The sequence below is a fragment of the Bufo bufo genome, chromosome 3, assembly GCF_905171765.1.
Source record: "Bufo bufo chromosome 3, aBufBuf1.1, whole genome shotgun sequence".
Lineage (NCBI taxonomy): Eukaryota > Metazoa > Chordata > Amphibia > Anura > Bufonidae > Bufo > Bufo bufo.
This window is the reverse complement of record NC_053391.1, coordinates 627150694-627164907: the sequence shown is the minus strand read 5'-3', so window position 1 is coordinate 627164907 and position 14214 is coordinate 627150694. Positions and strand designations below refer to the sequence as shown.

At 40.6% G+C, this 14214-nt stretch overlaps 1 protein-coding gene across 8 annotated transcripts in view; it reads left to right on the top strand.

Moving 5' to 3' along the window:
• Positions 1-14214, top strand: part of FRY (FRY microtubule binding protein) — a 294523-nt gene that overhangs the window by 156438 nt on the left and 123871 nt on the right. For all 8 annotated transcript variants that reach the window (XM_040426147.1, XM_040426153.1, XM_040426148.1 and 5 more), the window contains exons 14-18: positions 852-938; positions 1421-1592; positions 4737-4869; positions 7481-7588; positions 10437-10692. In XM_040426147.1, coding sequence (XP_040282081.1) covers positions 852-938; positions 1421-1592; positions 4737-4869; positions 7481-7588; positions 10437-10692 — 756 coding nt within the window. The remainder of the gene's footprint in view (positions 1-851; positions 939-1420; positions 1593-4736; positions 4870-7480; positions 7589-10436; positions 10693-14214) is intronic.

Here is a 14214-nt window from a genome sequence, read left to right as displayed (position 1 = left end):
CAATCCCTTTCACATCTGTATGTTCTGACTGGTAAGACCCTAGTAGAAAGTAGATTGATACGCTGTGGTCTACCTCATGGTGCACCAAATATCTGCATTAAAGAAGAAGCTATTTGATATGTTTGGCATTTTCTGTTAAAGATCAGCCTAATCTATATAAAAAATTCTGATTTTCTTATTAATTTTTTTTTGTCCATACTGTGTATTGACCAGTTGAGGGTTTATGAACATTTTAAGCCACCTTGGTTCTAGCACTGCCAAGGTCTGTATTTTATCTGGGTAATGAAGCATTCAGAGGGATGATGCTAGGTTAGGCAATTGTACGATTTTAGCAATACTCACACATTTTGAAGAACCGTAAAGAAAAAATATGTAGATGTTGAACAGAACATGTAAGTGATAATCTCTGTACAGCCCTATGGAATATGGGGGCACTGTATCGGTGAATAAAATAATACTAACATAAGTCCTTTGCTTGTGTCTTCTGGTGGAACCAATACTTTCAGAGTATTAACCTCTTAGTGACCATACCAGCATTCCAAGAGCTATAACTTTTTTGTTTTTTCATCAATGTACTTTTTTTCATCAATGTACTTGCATGAGGTCTTATATTTTGCAGGACAAGTTATAGTATTTAATGCACCATTTTGGATATATGTAATGATTGATTAAAGCCAGTGGTTTAGCTAAAACCCCCTTTGTTTACGTCAGTAAAAAGGCCTATTAGTGGTTACTAAGGGGTTAAGTAGGTGACCTGGTTCCAGTGTTTACGTCAACCTTGTTTTTTTTAGTTTTTTTTTTTTTTTTATGTTTAGAATTCTCACATGTTGATTTATTTTTTTCTTCATCAGGAACGTCTAGATTTTGCAATGAAAGAAATTATTTTTGACCTTTTGTGTGTTGGAAAAGCAGCAAAAGCTTTCAGCCTCAACCCTGAGGTAAGTTGTTTTTTTTTCTTTTCTTTTTGTAAGGCTGTTAAAAACTAGAAAATAGTATGGAAACACTTTAGTAGAAGCATAGCTTAAAGGGGTTGTCCAGCTTTGATTAAGTGATGACCTCTCCTCAGGACAGGTCATCACAAGTTGATCGCTGAAGGTCTGGCACCCTGCACCCCCACTGATCAGTGGTTCGGGTGTAGCTCCATCGGAATTGGCGTTGGAACTGCGCAGCATTGTCAATTGTGTAGTGTAGGAAGCTTGTTACTACAGCGCTGCTCCCATTGTTTTGTGACAGTGGGCCCATTGCTGTACCTCTTTCCTCAAGAGTTCTGGTGTAATTGGTGGACCCTTTGAAATCCCACCATATCTACTAAAAAGTGCATGTCATGGGGGATGTCTGTTGCTTTGGATATCCTGTAAAATATATGATTTCTGGAGTGATATTTTTTCTTTGAATATATATTTTCTTCCTACCACCACAGAGAATGAATATTGGCTTAAGGGCTTTCTTGGTGATTGCGGATAGTTTACAGCAGAAGGACGGGGAGCCACCAATGCCGGTGACGGGAGCTATTCACCCTTCGGGTAACACCCTACGTGTGAAGAAAACTTACCTGAGTAAAACACTCACAGAGGAGGAGGCAAAAATGATTGGTGAGCAACATCTAATTATCTTCTAGTGTCCCTGCTATAGGCAATCAGCGACTAATGTAAGAGGAGAAAGACTCCTAGAAGAAGTGTCCTAGAGTCAGGTGATTGTCACTGTTACCACTCCTCTTACCACCCCACCCTACAGTTACTAAACCAGTCCTTATCTTATCCTGCTCTTAAAATTCCAGTGATATGATTTATATTTATTTTTTGCTATGTTCCCCCAAATGAAAAAAAGTGAGATTGCCGCAAGCAGGACCTCAGGGGCAGGCGTGGTGGAGGCATTCTAGAAGATTGGAGTGGTTGTGGTTATTCACAGTGACTTGTTCTTCTCCAGCTCTCCCTGAGCCAAGTGTACAGTGAATGGAAACCATACTCTTTCTTCCCTCGGGGAACACCCTTTCTAGGGCTCCTGCCTGGTGTTAGGTGGGGTGCCCTTGATGTCAAGTAAATTGGTGCAAGGCAGGAAGAGAGATTTAGGGGCTGGTGGAAGGATGGTGGAGTCAATGACCAGGCCCGTTTAGTTGCAATTAATAAAGTCGGTCTTTACTAAATAGATCATAGGAGTTGCAGTACATATAGCAGCAATAGGCACAGTTTGCAGATATATCACAGAGTGGGCTCTTCCCAGTAGCTATGTATAGGCAGCAACAATGATGGTAGTAATTCTCCCTGAGTCTTTCTCTCTATAAACACTCAGCAATCCTCCCATATAACCACAGGCGCGCAGTTCTCTTCTTATTAACTCTTTGTGCAATTTTCATATGTGGGGTGCAGATCTTAGATCCTGATGGCCAGTCTGTCTCAAAGTGTAGTGGGCGCCGAAGTAATATATCCTTTCAACAAACAGTAAAGCCTTATTGCCATAAACATGCAGTACCTTACTGTCTGAATCCAACACGACCCTGATAATTTTCAGCCATCTGTGAATGTCCGTTCTCTTTTTCTCAAGAGTAGTCTTTCAGTTGAATTAATCTCTGGCACCTTTAAGCCTCAGGAATGAAGATTCCCTGGACCAGGCTTCTATCCAGTCCTATGTCTCAGGAGTTCACACATGCACGTATTGCCTCTAGCCAGGGGCGGACTGAGCGGTCGGGCACTTCGGACGTGGTCCGAGGGCCCGGCCGGAATGGGGGCCCTCCGCAGCAGTGCACATAACGTCAGTCGTCACTGTGTTCCTTCTGCACCACACTGACGTCACACACACACCGCAGCGCTGTTCGCGCACTCATTGGCGCTGCGGGATTCGCAGGAGAAGCAAGGGAACTCTGAGGAGCGTGGGCACAGAGTTCGCTGAGGTAGTGGTTTTGGGTTAAGTGGTAGCCTAGGCAGCTTTACGTCTCAGCCGTGTCTGGTCTGAAAGAAATTGAAAGGCTGGGCTGGCGGCGCTGCTGTTGCTGTGGGCTGTGGCAGGGCCGGGGTGAAAAGGGGAGAAAAATAAGTTATAAAAAGTCTGATAAATACCAGTGTGAATGAAGGACTGTTGAAAGGGGTTTATAACTACTGAAGGCCCTTCACAGTAGTTATTAAACCGTTTCAGCAGTCCCCCATTCACAGTATTTATTAACCCCTTTCACTAGTCCCCTCTTCAGTGAAGGGGGGACTGCTGAAGGGGTTAATGAATACTGTGAATGGGGGACTGCTGAAGTGGTTAATAAATACTGTGAATGGGGGACTGCTGAAAGGGGTTAATAACTATTGAAGGCCCTTCATAGTAATTATTAACCCCTTTCAAATGTCCCCTGTTCACAGAATTTATTAACCCCTTCAGCAGTCCCCTCTTCACTGAAGAGGGGACTAGTGAAAGCGGTTAATAACTACTGTGAATGGGGGACTCAGGAACTAGGTTAATAATACAGCGCTTTTCCATCCCGCAGAGTCCAGTAAAGCAAAAGCGCTATAGTGACGTATTTTTTTTCTTTTGCCGGGCACTTACTGGGAGAGGGGCGTGGTTTATCAGGTTGAGGGTGTGGCCTAGAATGTCCTCCTTTTTGGGGTGAAGCAAGTGGCCACCCTAGTCGCGAATCGTAATACTTACCTGTATAGGATAGGACTCAGGAGGGGCCTGGTCCTTTACACGTGGGTGGGGCTTGCGGCAGAACATGGGTGGGGCCTGTAAGGGGGCCCTTGATTTATTTTGCCTGGGGGCCCTGAGGCTTCTCAGTCTGCCCCTGCCTCTAGCTTTGATGACTCGACATTCCCTCTACTGCAAGCTACAGGGGCAGGTCCAGCCTTTCTCCCGCCAACCTAACTAGGACTGCCAGAGTTAACTATTTGTTGCCCAAACATAACCATTAGGGATTTACAGTACATTGTTCACGGAGAACAGTACTGTAACAATAAATCACAACATTTAAAGGGGTTGTGTACTCTTAGACATTGGTGGCGTATTGCTAGGATATGCCACCAATGTCAGATAGGTGCGGGTCCCACTTTTGGGACCTGCGCCTATCTTCAGAACAGGACCCCCGCAGTCAGCAGAGAGCACCTGCGTATGCGCAGCTGCCCTCTATTCATATCTATGGGACTGCCAAAAATAGAGCGCGGTCTCCCCGGCTGTCTCTTAAAAGTGAATGGAACGGAGGCCATGCTTGCGTTCTTCAGCCATTTTTATGGGACTTCCGAAAATAGCTGAGCGCGCTTGCTCGGCTGTTTTCTGAACTCCCTTAGGAATGAATAGGGAGCACACTGTGCATGTGCTGTGCGCTCTCCTTCACTTTCAGGGTCCCGTTCTGGAGATAGGTGCGTATCTCAGAGGTGGGACCCACACCTATCTGACTTTGATGACATATTCTATTGATATACCATCAAAGTCTGAGATGACACAAGTCTTTTAACTCTTTAGAATTAAATTAAACCTTTGCAGTGATCCACTGGGTCACTGCAAGATGAAACTGGGACCCCTATATGAAAAGGATATGTGATTACTGGGAGCAAGATGATTTTGTAGGGAATAAATAGCCTTGTCTCATCTCTTATAATTTTTGTATAATGGATTTTGTCTGTACAGATGTAGTTGTGGTAGGTTTGTCAGTATAGTACACCTGTGTTTGTCATTTAACGCACTGTGGGTTTCCATAAGACTGTGATAAACCTACTGATGCATCCCTACATGTCTGTAATTATTTGCCTTATCCTTTTCTCAAGGCATGTCCCTTTATTACGCTCAAGTACGGAAAGCAGTAGACAACATTCTGCGGCATCTCGATAAAGAAGTGGGAAGATGCATGATGATGACGAATGTACAGATGTTGAACAAGGAGCCTGAAGACATGATCACGTAAGTAGATTCTTGAGATTATTTATACCTTCACCAATGTGAGCAGCTGTTAAAAATTCCATTTGTGTCTAAAAAGACAGGCAGAAAAGGTGTGTTTGTACCATTTTCCTCTATGAGAAGAGTTTTTGCTTTTTAGCATTGTCATAGGAACTTTGTGTGGCTCCAAATCACCATCCACATCCAAAGTGCCACTATATAGGGTAGTAAAGTGGCGGTTATTGGTATGGATGGTGGGAGTGTCGTGCCAAAAATTTGATTTATTTGTATATTTATTTGGTTTTAGTGTGTATGTATTCAATCCTATAAGGGAGATTAAAAACTAGGGGTCCATCAGGCTCTGTTGGTGTCCAGGATGTCTCGAATACACAGTCTAATTTTTTTTTTTCTATACCGAAACAGAAAAATAAAAAAATGCACCGCACCCAGCCTTAGTGAAATGAAAGGGGGAAAAGCAGGAGAGGAGCCTGATGTTAGGAAAAAAAAGCCTTTTTCTCTGATAATATATATTACAAATCTTCTTACATTCACTTGTACCATTTATATATGAAAAAAATTGAAACAAGCACTCTTTACAGGAAAAGCGTCATCAGAAAATGACCCATTCTTTAAATCACTATTTACCGTATTTTAGACATACATTTTTTTTTTTAAGTTTGTGACTTTTTTGTTAATTTTCCATGTCACTATCTGTATTTAAAAAAATATATACCGTATTTGTCGCTGTATAAGGTGCACCTGATAAAACGCACCAAGGTTTTCGAGGAGGAAAATAAGAAAAACCCCTCAATCTTTATCAAACCTAAGATCAAACTCCCAATCAGACCCTCAGTCTTCATCAGACCCCCAAATTAGACCCCAAATCTGTATCAGACCTCAAATAAGACCCCTGATCTATATCAGACCTCAGATCAGATCCCCCAATTAGACCCCCAATTTTAATCAGACCTCAGATCAGCCAGTAAAATAAATAAAACAACTTGCCTGTCCTGCTCCAGAGGGTGTGCTCTTCTGCCGACACCACGCTGCACTGTGACCTGACCTCACACAGCATTAGTTCATAGTGCATGCTATACTCAGTCAGGACACAGCGCAGCAGGCTCCCGGAAGTAGGGGGGTGAGTACAGCTAGCACTAGCAGCGCTACATTCACCACTCCCTATGCCTCCTGCATACTAATGGACACTTCCATAATGAAAGTGTTCATCTGTATTCACTTTACAAGATGCACTGCTATTTTCCCCACACTTTTGGGGGGGGAAAGTGTCTCTCTTATAAAGCGAAAAATTCTGTATATAATCCTGCAATTTTCACACTGTTCACTATTCATAATAATAGGTCCTGATTTCTTGTTCTGTACAAAACTCTATTAGTAGCCATTGCATTATCACTGGCAGGATTAGAATGATCACCTCTGTATAGATAACACCGCATCCACCATTCACAATAGGTAATATCACAGCTTATCTACTCCCTCCTGACCTCTACACCGGTCACAGATCATGCCTAGTAAACTCTCTCACAGAAGTCTGTGAGGTCCCCTCCTGACCATTGTGTCTATGGCCCATGTAGCTGCTCTCAAAGGACAGAAAGCCTTAACATAATATAGGCCTAGTGGTCACTGCAAAGCTGCACAATGTTGGGATATTTTTGATTTAAGCAATAGGTCATTTTCTGATAACACATTCCCTGATTATACAAATTTTAAAGGGATTGGTGCTGGAACTCCTCACTACGCTTACAAAATAACTACTGATTTTGCTTGAAAAAGCCATGGCCAAATACACATTTTACCTACAGGGGAAATGTAACACGACATGGCTGCCCATGAAATATATTGATGCGTCATATCGGACACAGCTTTCTAGTTCATATAGGACCTCCTTCTATAATGCCCATAATAAAGCATATGGGTCTTGTATACCAATCATATGTTTTTACATGTTAGGTTGGTTGCGGTGCAGCATCTGTGTTCCTATGCAATTATGCACTACCCGTCCAGCACTGTATTGATGAGCTTCATCCATTTCTGTTGAAGCCTACCTTTCCTTTACGTCATGCATTCTAACTATGGCAGCTGAGTGACCTCTATATTTGAATGCACATTCATGAGCGCCTCTCTCTGAATCAATGGCTTCATCCAGTTTTGCAAAGTGCATAGTGAGTCTTTTTCAGCACCAATTTAGAAATGAAGCCTTGCCTGTAGAGACAGCAGTGGAAAATATCTTGTGGTCATAAGGATTCCCGAGTAACCGATGCAATCAAATATCCATCTAAGACTATTGTACATGTTCCAATGAGTTTTACTTAATTACTCTTGTTCTTCTCTGTGAACGGTGGTGGTGGGCTGCAGGGTACACTGCCTCCTGCCATGGAAGAAATCTGGTGAAATCCTAGTTTGTCTGTTTTGCCGCTCCATATATTCAGCTGATGGTTCTTTGATGCCAGAAGTCTTGAGAAAATACGTAATAAAGTAAACAGAGCGGAGTGTCTTCATTAATGTAGCGTGCCCCTGTCTTTCATTGTCAGCCAGCAGTCTTCTGGAATTGCTGTCATTGTTTATTATGGAAGTGTGCATTATGCTCTGATCTCCATGTACCATTTTCACATTTCAGTGGAGAACGAAAGCCAAAGATTGACCTCTTCAGAACATGCGTAGCAGCTATTCCTCGCCTACTTCCTGATGGAATGTCAAAACTTGAGTTAATTGACTTGCTTTCCAGGTAGGATACTTCTTACAGCTTAGAAAAATGTCTTTTTTTCCCAGAAGGTTAATTTGAAGGATAATTCTCATTATAGGTTCTGGATTAGATGAATTGTGTTTCTCAAGAAAGTCAAATGTCTTCTGCTTGGGTCTTTAGACATCTTGGTAATCTGTTAATTATTCCTGCAATTCTATTAATCCATCTTGTTTTTGGGTCATCATCTTCCTATTTTCATTTCAACAGTTCCAAGCATGATTGTGTTTTCTAATTGATAGTGTCATCTCATAGGGTTACTGGTTAAGAGTCCTTCAATGAGGTTGTCCTATCAGGATAACCAGTTTACAAATACAGACTCTCACTATCAGCTGATATCATTGGGAGAAAACTGCAGATGTCCATATAGTTCTACTGAAGGAGAACCCATTCAGATTAACAGCCTCCCTTTAAATAGAAAGGGCTTCCCTATAGAGAACCTTCCTCTATGATGTCCATATTTACTAATACGGTATATGAAAAGGGGTTCTCCATTCAGAGTCAGTGTTAGGAAGCTGGAGCACCAAACGAATGGTCTGGTAGCCTCGATCTTCGAGGAGCACCACTTTTCAGTGGAGAACGAAAGCTAAAGATTGACCTCTTCAGAACATGCGTAGCAGCTATTCCTCGCCTACTTCCTGATGGAATGTCACTATATTTGCATCCTCTGGTGGGAATATAGCTGAAACCTATGGCAAAGCTGAGAGCCAAAGTTGTAGATATGGTCTGCAGGATGCCTGTGTAGAACTGATATCTACCACTATATGGTTACTGTATGCTGGTAATATTGGTCTTTGTATAATGATCTTATTCGACATCAGTATGTTGGTATTACTGAGTCACTTCTAAGTGGTAATACTAGAATGGTCATGGTGTATATTAGTGTTATGGTGTTGGTATAGTGACTATAGTATATAGTATGTGACTTAGTCCTTGGTATGAAATTTTAACATTTGGGGCCCTACTTTGAAAATTGCACTAAGCTATGCTTTGTGAAAATCCGACCCTGTCCCAAGGGTGGGAAAATAGACTTGATTTAGTCAAGTATTAAGTTGCTTGTTTTTTGTGGGAGAGCTGGAATAAAGTCTTCACCAAGTGATTAAAATGTTTTCAGTGTTTTAATTGTTCAGCTTTCATATCTGTTGAGGGCCTCGGAGAGTACTGTAGGCTAGAAAATGATTTTATGAAAACATCTCTACCGTTGAAGATTGTATAGAAGTGAAGATCGAGTCGAGATTTCTCATCTTATCTGCTTGATTATATTTCACTATTGCAGAGTCATTGATCCGAATATTAAAGCAGTTCCAGACTCGTAAACGTATGAAAAGGCTTTGGGAGGTTCTCAGAACTGGAAATAAGCGAGATGGAGTTACACTGTAAACTTCAGATGAAAACTGCACTTGAAGGGAACTTGTAATGTTGAAAATGCAGACCGATCTGTTTATAGAGCAGCAGGAATTGAGCGGATATAGATTTTTTTGGGAAAAGATTCAGTATTACTTACATTTTTTTTTTTTTTTTCATTTTAATTCTTGTTCATTCTTGGCTTAGGAGTCCAGTGGGCGGTCCTATTAGTGATGGATAACCTTCCATCTATGACTGTGCATATAGAGATAGCTGTCAATCACAATCCGGAGGATAGGCCATCAGTATGAAAATTCCAGCAAACCCCTTTAACATCAGACTGCATTTTCAATTTGACAAGTTTCCTGGGAAATATATTTATGACTAGGGATGAGCGAACTCGCTGTTATTAAGTTATGGATTCTGTTATCACGGAATATAACACAATTCTATGACTGAGTGCACCGCGGAAGCCTTTAGAGACATTCCATTTTGCATTCCGCCATAATAGAAGTCTATGAGGCCAAGCATAATGGATCCGTCTGGCTTCCGTTATGCAGGACAGGACTTCATTTTCCGTCCTGCATAACAGAAACCAGACGGATCCGTTATGCTGCCCATAGACTTCTAGTGTGACGGAATGCCCCTTAAAGGCGTCCGTTTTGCATTCCGTCATAGAATTCTGTTATATTCAGTGATAACAGAATCCATAACTGAATTCCCACAGAACCCGAACTTGAAAACTGCGAGTTCGCTCATCCCTATTTATGACTTATCCTAAGGATAGGTCATCAGCATCAGATCTGCGGGGGTGCAACACCCAGGACCCCTGCTGATCAGCTGTTAGGCGCCTTGAGTGATGCAGCCTTTTCCTAGGCCAGTGACCTCACTGTGCATCAGTCATGTGGCCTAGTTGCCACTCAGCCCCATTCAAGTCAAGGGGCCAAGCTGCAATACCAAGTACTGCCACTATACAATGTGCGGTGCTGTTCTTGGAAAGCTCCTGGGAGCCTGCATTGTTCACCAGAGCTCCGGTGAGTGCAATGGCTCCCTGAAACAGCTGATCGGCGGGGGTGCCGGGACTTGGACCCCCACTGATGTGATAATGATGACATCGCCTGAGGATGTCATTATTATCTTTTCCAGGATAACCCCTTTAAGGTTGATGCACTTTGTTATGCCTCGTCCAGGGCCTGAGATGGGTGGTGCTTGACACAGGGATTATCTGTTGTATTCTTTCAGTCCCTGTCATGCACTGCCCTGCAATATGCGTAACAGTAATCTGATTGGTCCCTGTTTTATTCTAATTTTTCATTTCTAATTTTGTCTGGAAAAAATGTTTTTAGTTTTTTTTTAACTCCTATTCTACATGATCAGTCTTTGTAACTAGCGAGTGTAACTAGTCTGTGTTATAATGTGATTCCCTTCTCAGTCAATGGATGTATTTCATGGCAGTGATTTAATATAGTTGTTTCATATGTCCTTGCAGACTGTCTATCCACATGGATGATGAACTGCGGCACATTGCACAGAACTCTCTCCAGGGTCTTCTTGTTGACTTTGTGGATTGGAGGGAGGATGTTTTATTCGGATTCATAAATTTTCTGTTACGTGAAGTGAATGATACCCACCAGACGCTCCTTGACACCTCTCTCAAGATGTTGTTGCAGTTGCTCACCCAGTGGAAGCTGGTAATACAGACCCCTGGGAAATCGCACGAGCAGATGAAAATCAGGACATCAGAGGTATGTTTTTTTTATATTTTATTTTTTATTCTCATATCTTCCCTTAAAGTCTCCCAGTGGGACCATCATTTGAGCACAATATCCCAATATCTTAGCTGGTCTCCTTCATTGATGAAGTATTCTAGATTTCTTATTTCTTCAAATTTATAGAATCGAATGCAGGGAATCATAGGCGGACTGGGATCGTAAAGAGTTTTTCTCATTTCAGCAAACCCCATTTATCATGTAGAGAAATTTAATACAAGGCACTTACTAATGTATTGTGATTGTCCATATTGCTTCCTTTGCTGGCTTGATTCATTTTTCCATCACATTATACACTGCTCGTTTCCATGGTTACGACCACCCTGCAATCCATCAGTAGTGGCCATCCTTGCACACTATAGGAAAAAGCACCATCCTATCTGCAGTCCCATGGTCCCAGACACTACAGAGGCCGGCACTTTCTCCTATAGTGTGCACTGCTGGATTGCAGGGTGGTTGTAACCATGGAAAGGAGCAGTGTATAATCTGATGGAAAAATGTATCCAGCCAGCAAAGGAAGCAATATGGACAATCACAATACATTAGTGAGTGAATTATATTAACCCCTTTCTGACATATGACGTAATAGTATGTCATGGCGGCAAGTGACTTGCCGCATTTTAAAATATACGAAGTGTAATATACTAAAAGGCAATGCATTACAATACAGATGTATTGTAATGCATTGCAGAGGGGATGAGACTCTCAAAAGTTGAAGTCCCAGAGTGGGACAGAAATAAAGTTAAAAAAAAAAAAAGCAAAAAAGTGTTTTTAATAAAAAAATTATAAAGTTTCAAGTAAAAAATAAATTAAAAAAATGCCCCTTTCCCCTGATTTTATAATAAATAAATAAAAAAAGGAAAAAGCACACATATTCGGTATCACCGCATCCGTAATGACCGGCTCTATAAATACAGTATATCACATGATCCACCCCGTCTGATAAACACTATAAACTTTTTTAAATAAAATCTGTCAAAAAAAGACATTTTTGTCACCTTACATCACAAAAAGTGCAACACCAAGTGGTCAAAAAGGAATACGTCCCACTAAATGGTACCAATAAAACCGTCACCTCATCCCGCAAAAAATGAGCCCCTACGTAAGAAAATCGCTAAAGAAAAAAAAAAAATAATAATAATATATATATATATATATATATATATATATATATATATATATATATATAGCTCTCAGAACATGAAGACATTAAAACATAATTTTTTTGTTTCAAAAATGCTATTATTGTGTTAAAGTGATATAAATTTTAAAAAGTATACATATTAGGTATCGCCGCGTAGCTCTATAAAAATATTACATGACCTAACCCCTCAGCTGAACACCGTAAAAACACATTTTTTGTCACCTTACATCACAAAAATTGCAACACCAAGTGATCAAAAAGGCAAACAGTACCAATCAAACCGTCATCTCATCCCGCAAAAAAGGAGACCCTACTTAAGACAATCGGTCAAAAAATAAAAAAAGCTATGGCTCTCAGACTATGGAGACACTTAAACATAATTTTTTGGGTTTAAAAAATGCTATTATTGTGTAAAACTTAAATAAATAAGAAAAAGTATACATATTAGGTATTGCCACGTCTTAACAATCTGCTCTATAAAAAGTCACATGACTTAACCCCTCAGGTGAACACTCCATAAAGTGTAATAATGAATGATCAAAAAATCATATGTACCCAAAAATTGTACCAATAAAAACGTCAAATCTTCTTGCAAGACAATCGGCAGAAAAATAAAAATAATATGGCGTTCAGAAAATGTTGACACAAAAACATAATTTTTTTTTCTCGAAAAAATGCTTTATGTAAAACATATTTGATATCATTGCATCCGTAACAACCTGCTCTCAAAAATAGCACATGACCTACCCTGTCAGATGAATGTTGTAAAAAATAAAAACTGTGCCAAAACAGCCGTTTTTTGGTTACCTTGCCTCACAAAAAAATGTAATATAGAGCAATTATCATATGTACCCCAAAATAGTACAAAAAAAACTGGCACCTTATCCCGTAGTTTTCAAAATGGGGTCACTTTTAGGGAGTTTCTACTGTGAGGGTGAATCAGGGGGTCTTCAAATGGGACATGGCATCTAGAAACCAGTCCAGCAAAATCTGCCTTCCAAAAACCATATGGCGCTTCTTTTCTTCTGCACCCTGCCATGTGCCCTTACATCAGTTTATGACCACATGTGGGGTGTTTCTGAAAATTGCAGAATCAGGGTAATAAGCTGGGGGGGGGGGGTGTAACGCAATCTAATCGGAATACCCCTTAATGTTGCACTTTCCATCTGTCTTTTTTTTCTAGCTGCGTTATGGCTTTTTTACAGAAATGATGCCTTGTGACCCGAGAGCATCTCTTGTGGCTGTGTCTGCCAAAAAGCAATTGCAGTGCAGACACAAGTCGGTAATTAAGCTGTACTAGGGACACACTATGGGGAGAGAACAGGGAGATATAATTGGGTAAATTTTACAATTTTATCAGAGAAAGCTTTCCATAGAGAGTGAGGAAGTGGTCACTCTAGTTGTGTGTTGTTTCATAGTTAATACGACTGCCACATGCTAATTTTTTTCTGTATATGGACAGCCAGCCAGCATTTTTTTTTCATAAGACTAAAAATCTCAAGTTTCTACAGTTCATAGGCTTATTGCCAGCACCCCAATAGCTTACATTCTGCTGCAAATGCTGAGCAAGTGTGTTTTTTTTTTCTTTTTTTCTAAAGCCCTCAATTTACTCTTTGTAATTAGGCATTTTCAGCGCACTGAAGTGCATCAACGTAGCCATGTTAGTGAATCCATCGTATTACTGCAAAATAGCATTCGGTTACAGCAAAAGCATTTTACTGCAGTAACGCCATTAGTGTACCCATTGTATTACTGATGCACTATATGTAAGTTAGCGGTGCCGAGGGCGCTTTCATATGGTGTCTTGCAGTCAGTAAGTTAAATTACATATAGCATACTGTATGTTATGTAACCTCTCAAATATCGTAGGTATTTCGTAGTGTTTATATGCAGTAGTGGTGCAGCTCGCATTGGGGCTGTATGGCTCCAGCCTTGCAATATACCACAGATAGATGAAATGCAATTTTATTTTATTTTCCTGTCTTAAAAGATAAATACTTAATTGCAAAATAGTGTATTTGTGCTTGAGCTGCTGGATTTCCTATTGATTCAGTTCACAGAACAGATGCCTCTGCAGTTGGCGGATGGTGCGGCAATACAGTATATAATATTGCAGAATTTGGGTTATTTTTATTGCTGGTCCAGTCCCTTGGGATTTATTTTCTGCTTTCTGATGTATCACTGTTCTGAATATTTCATCTTAATTATTTATGTGTTTTACTAAGAAATGAAAATCCTTTTTCAAGGTCAAGATAAGGAGACATGCAGTCTAAATAAGTAATGGCTAGCGAAAAAAAATTCAAAGAATGGCTTAATGTACAAAATACGCTATACGCTTAGATTTCAATCTGCAA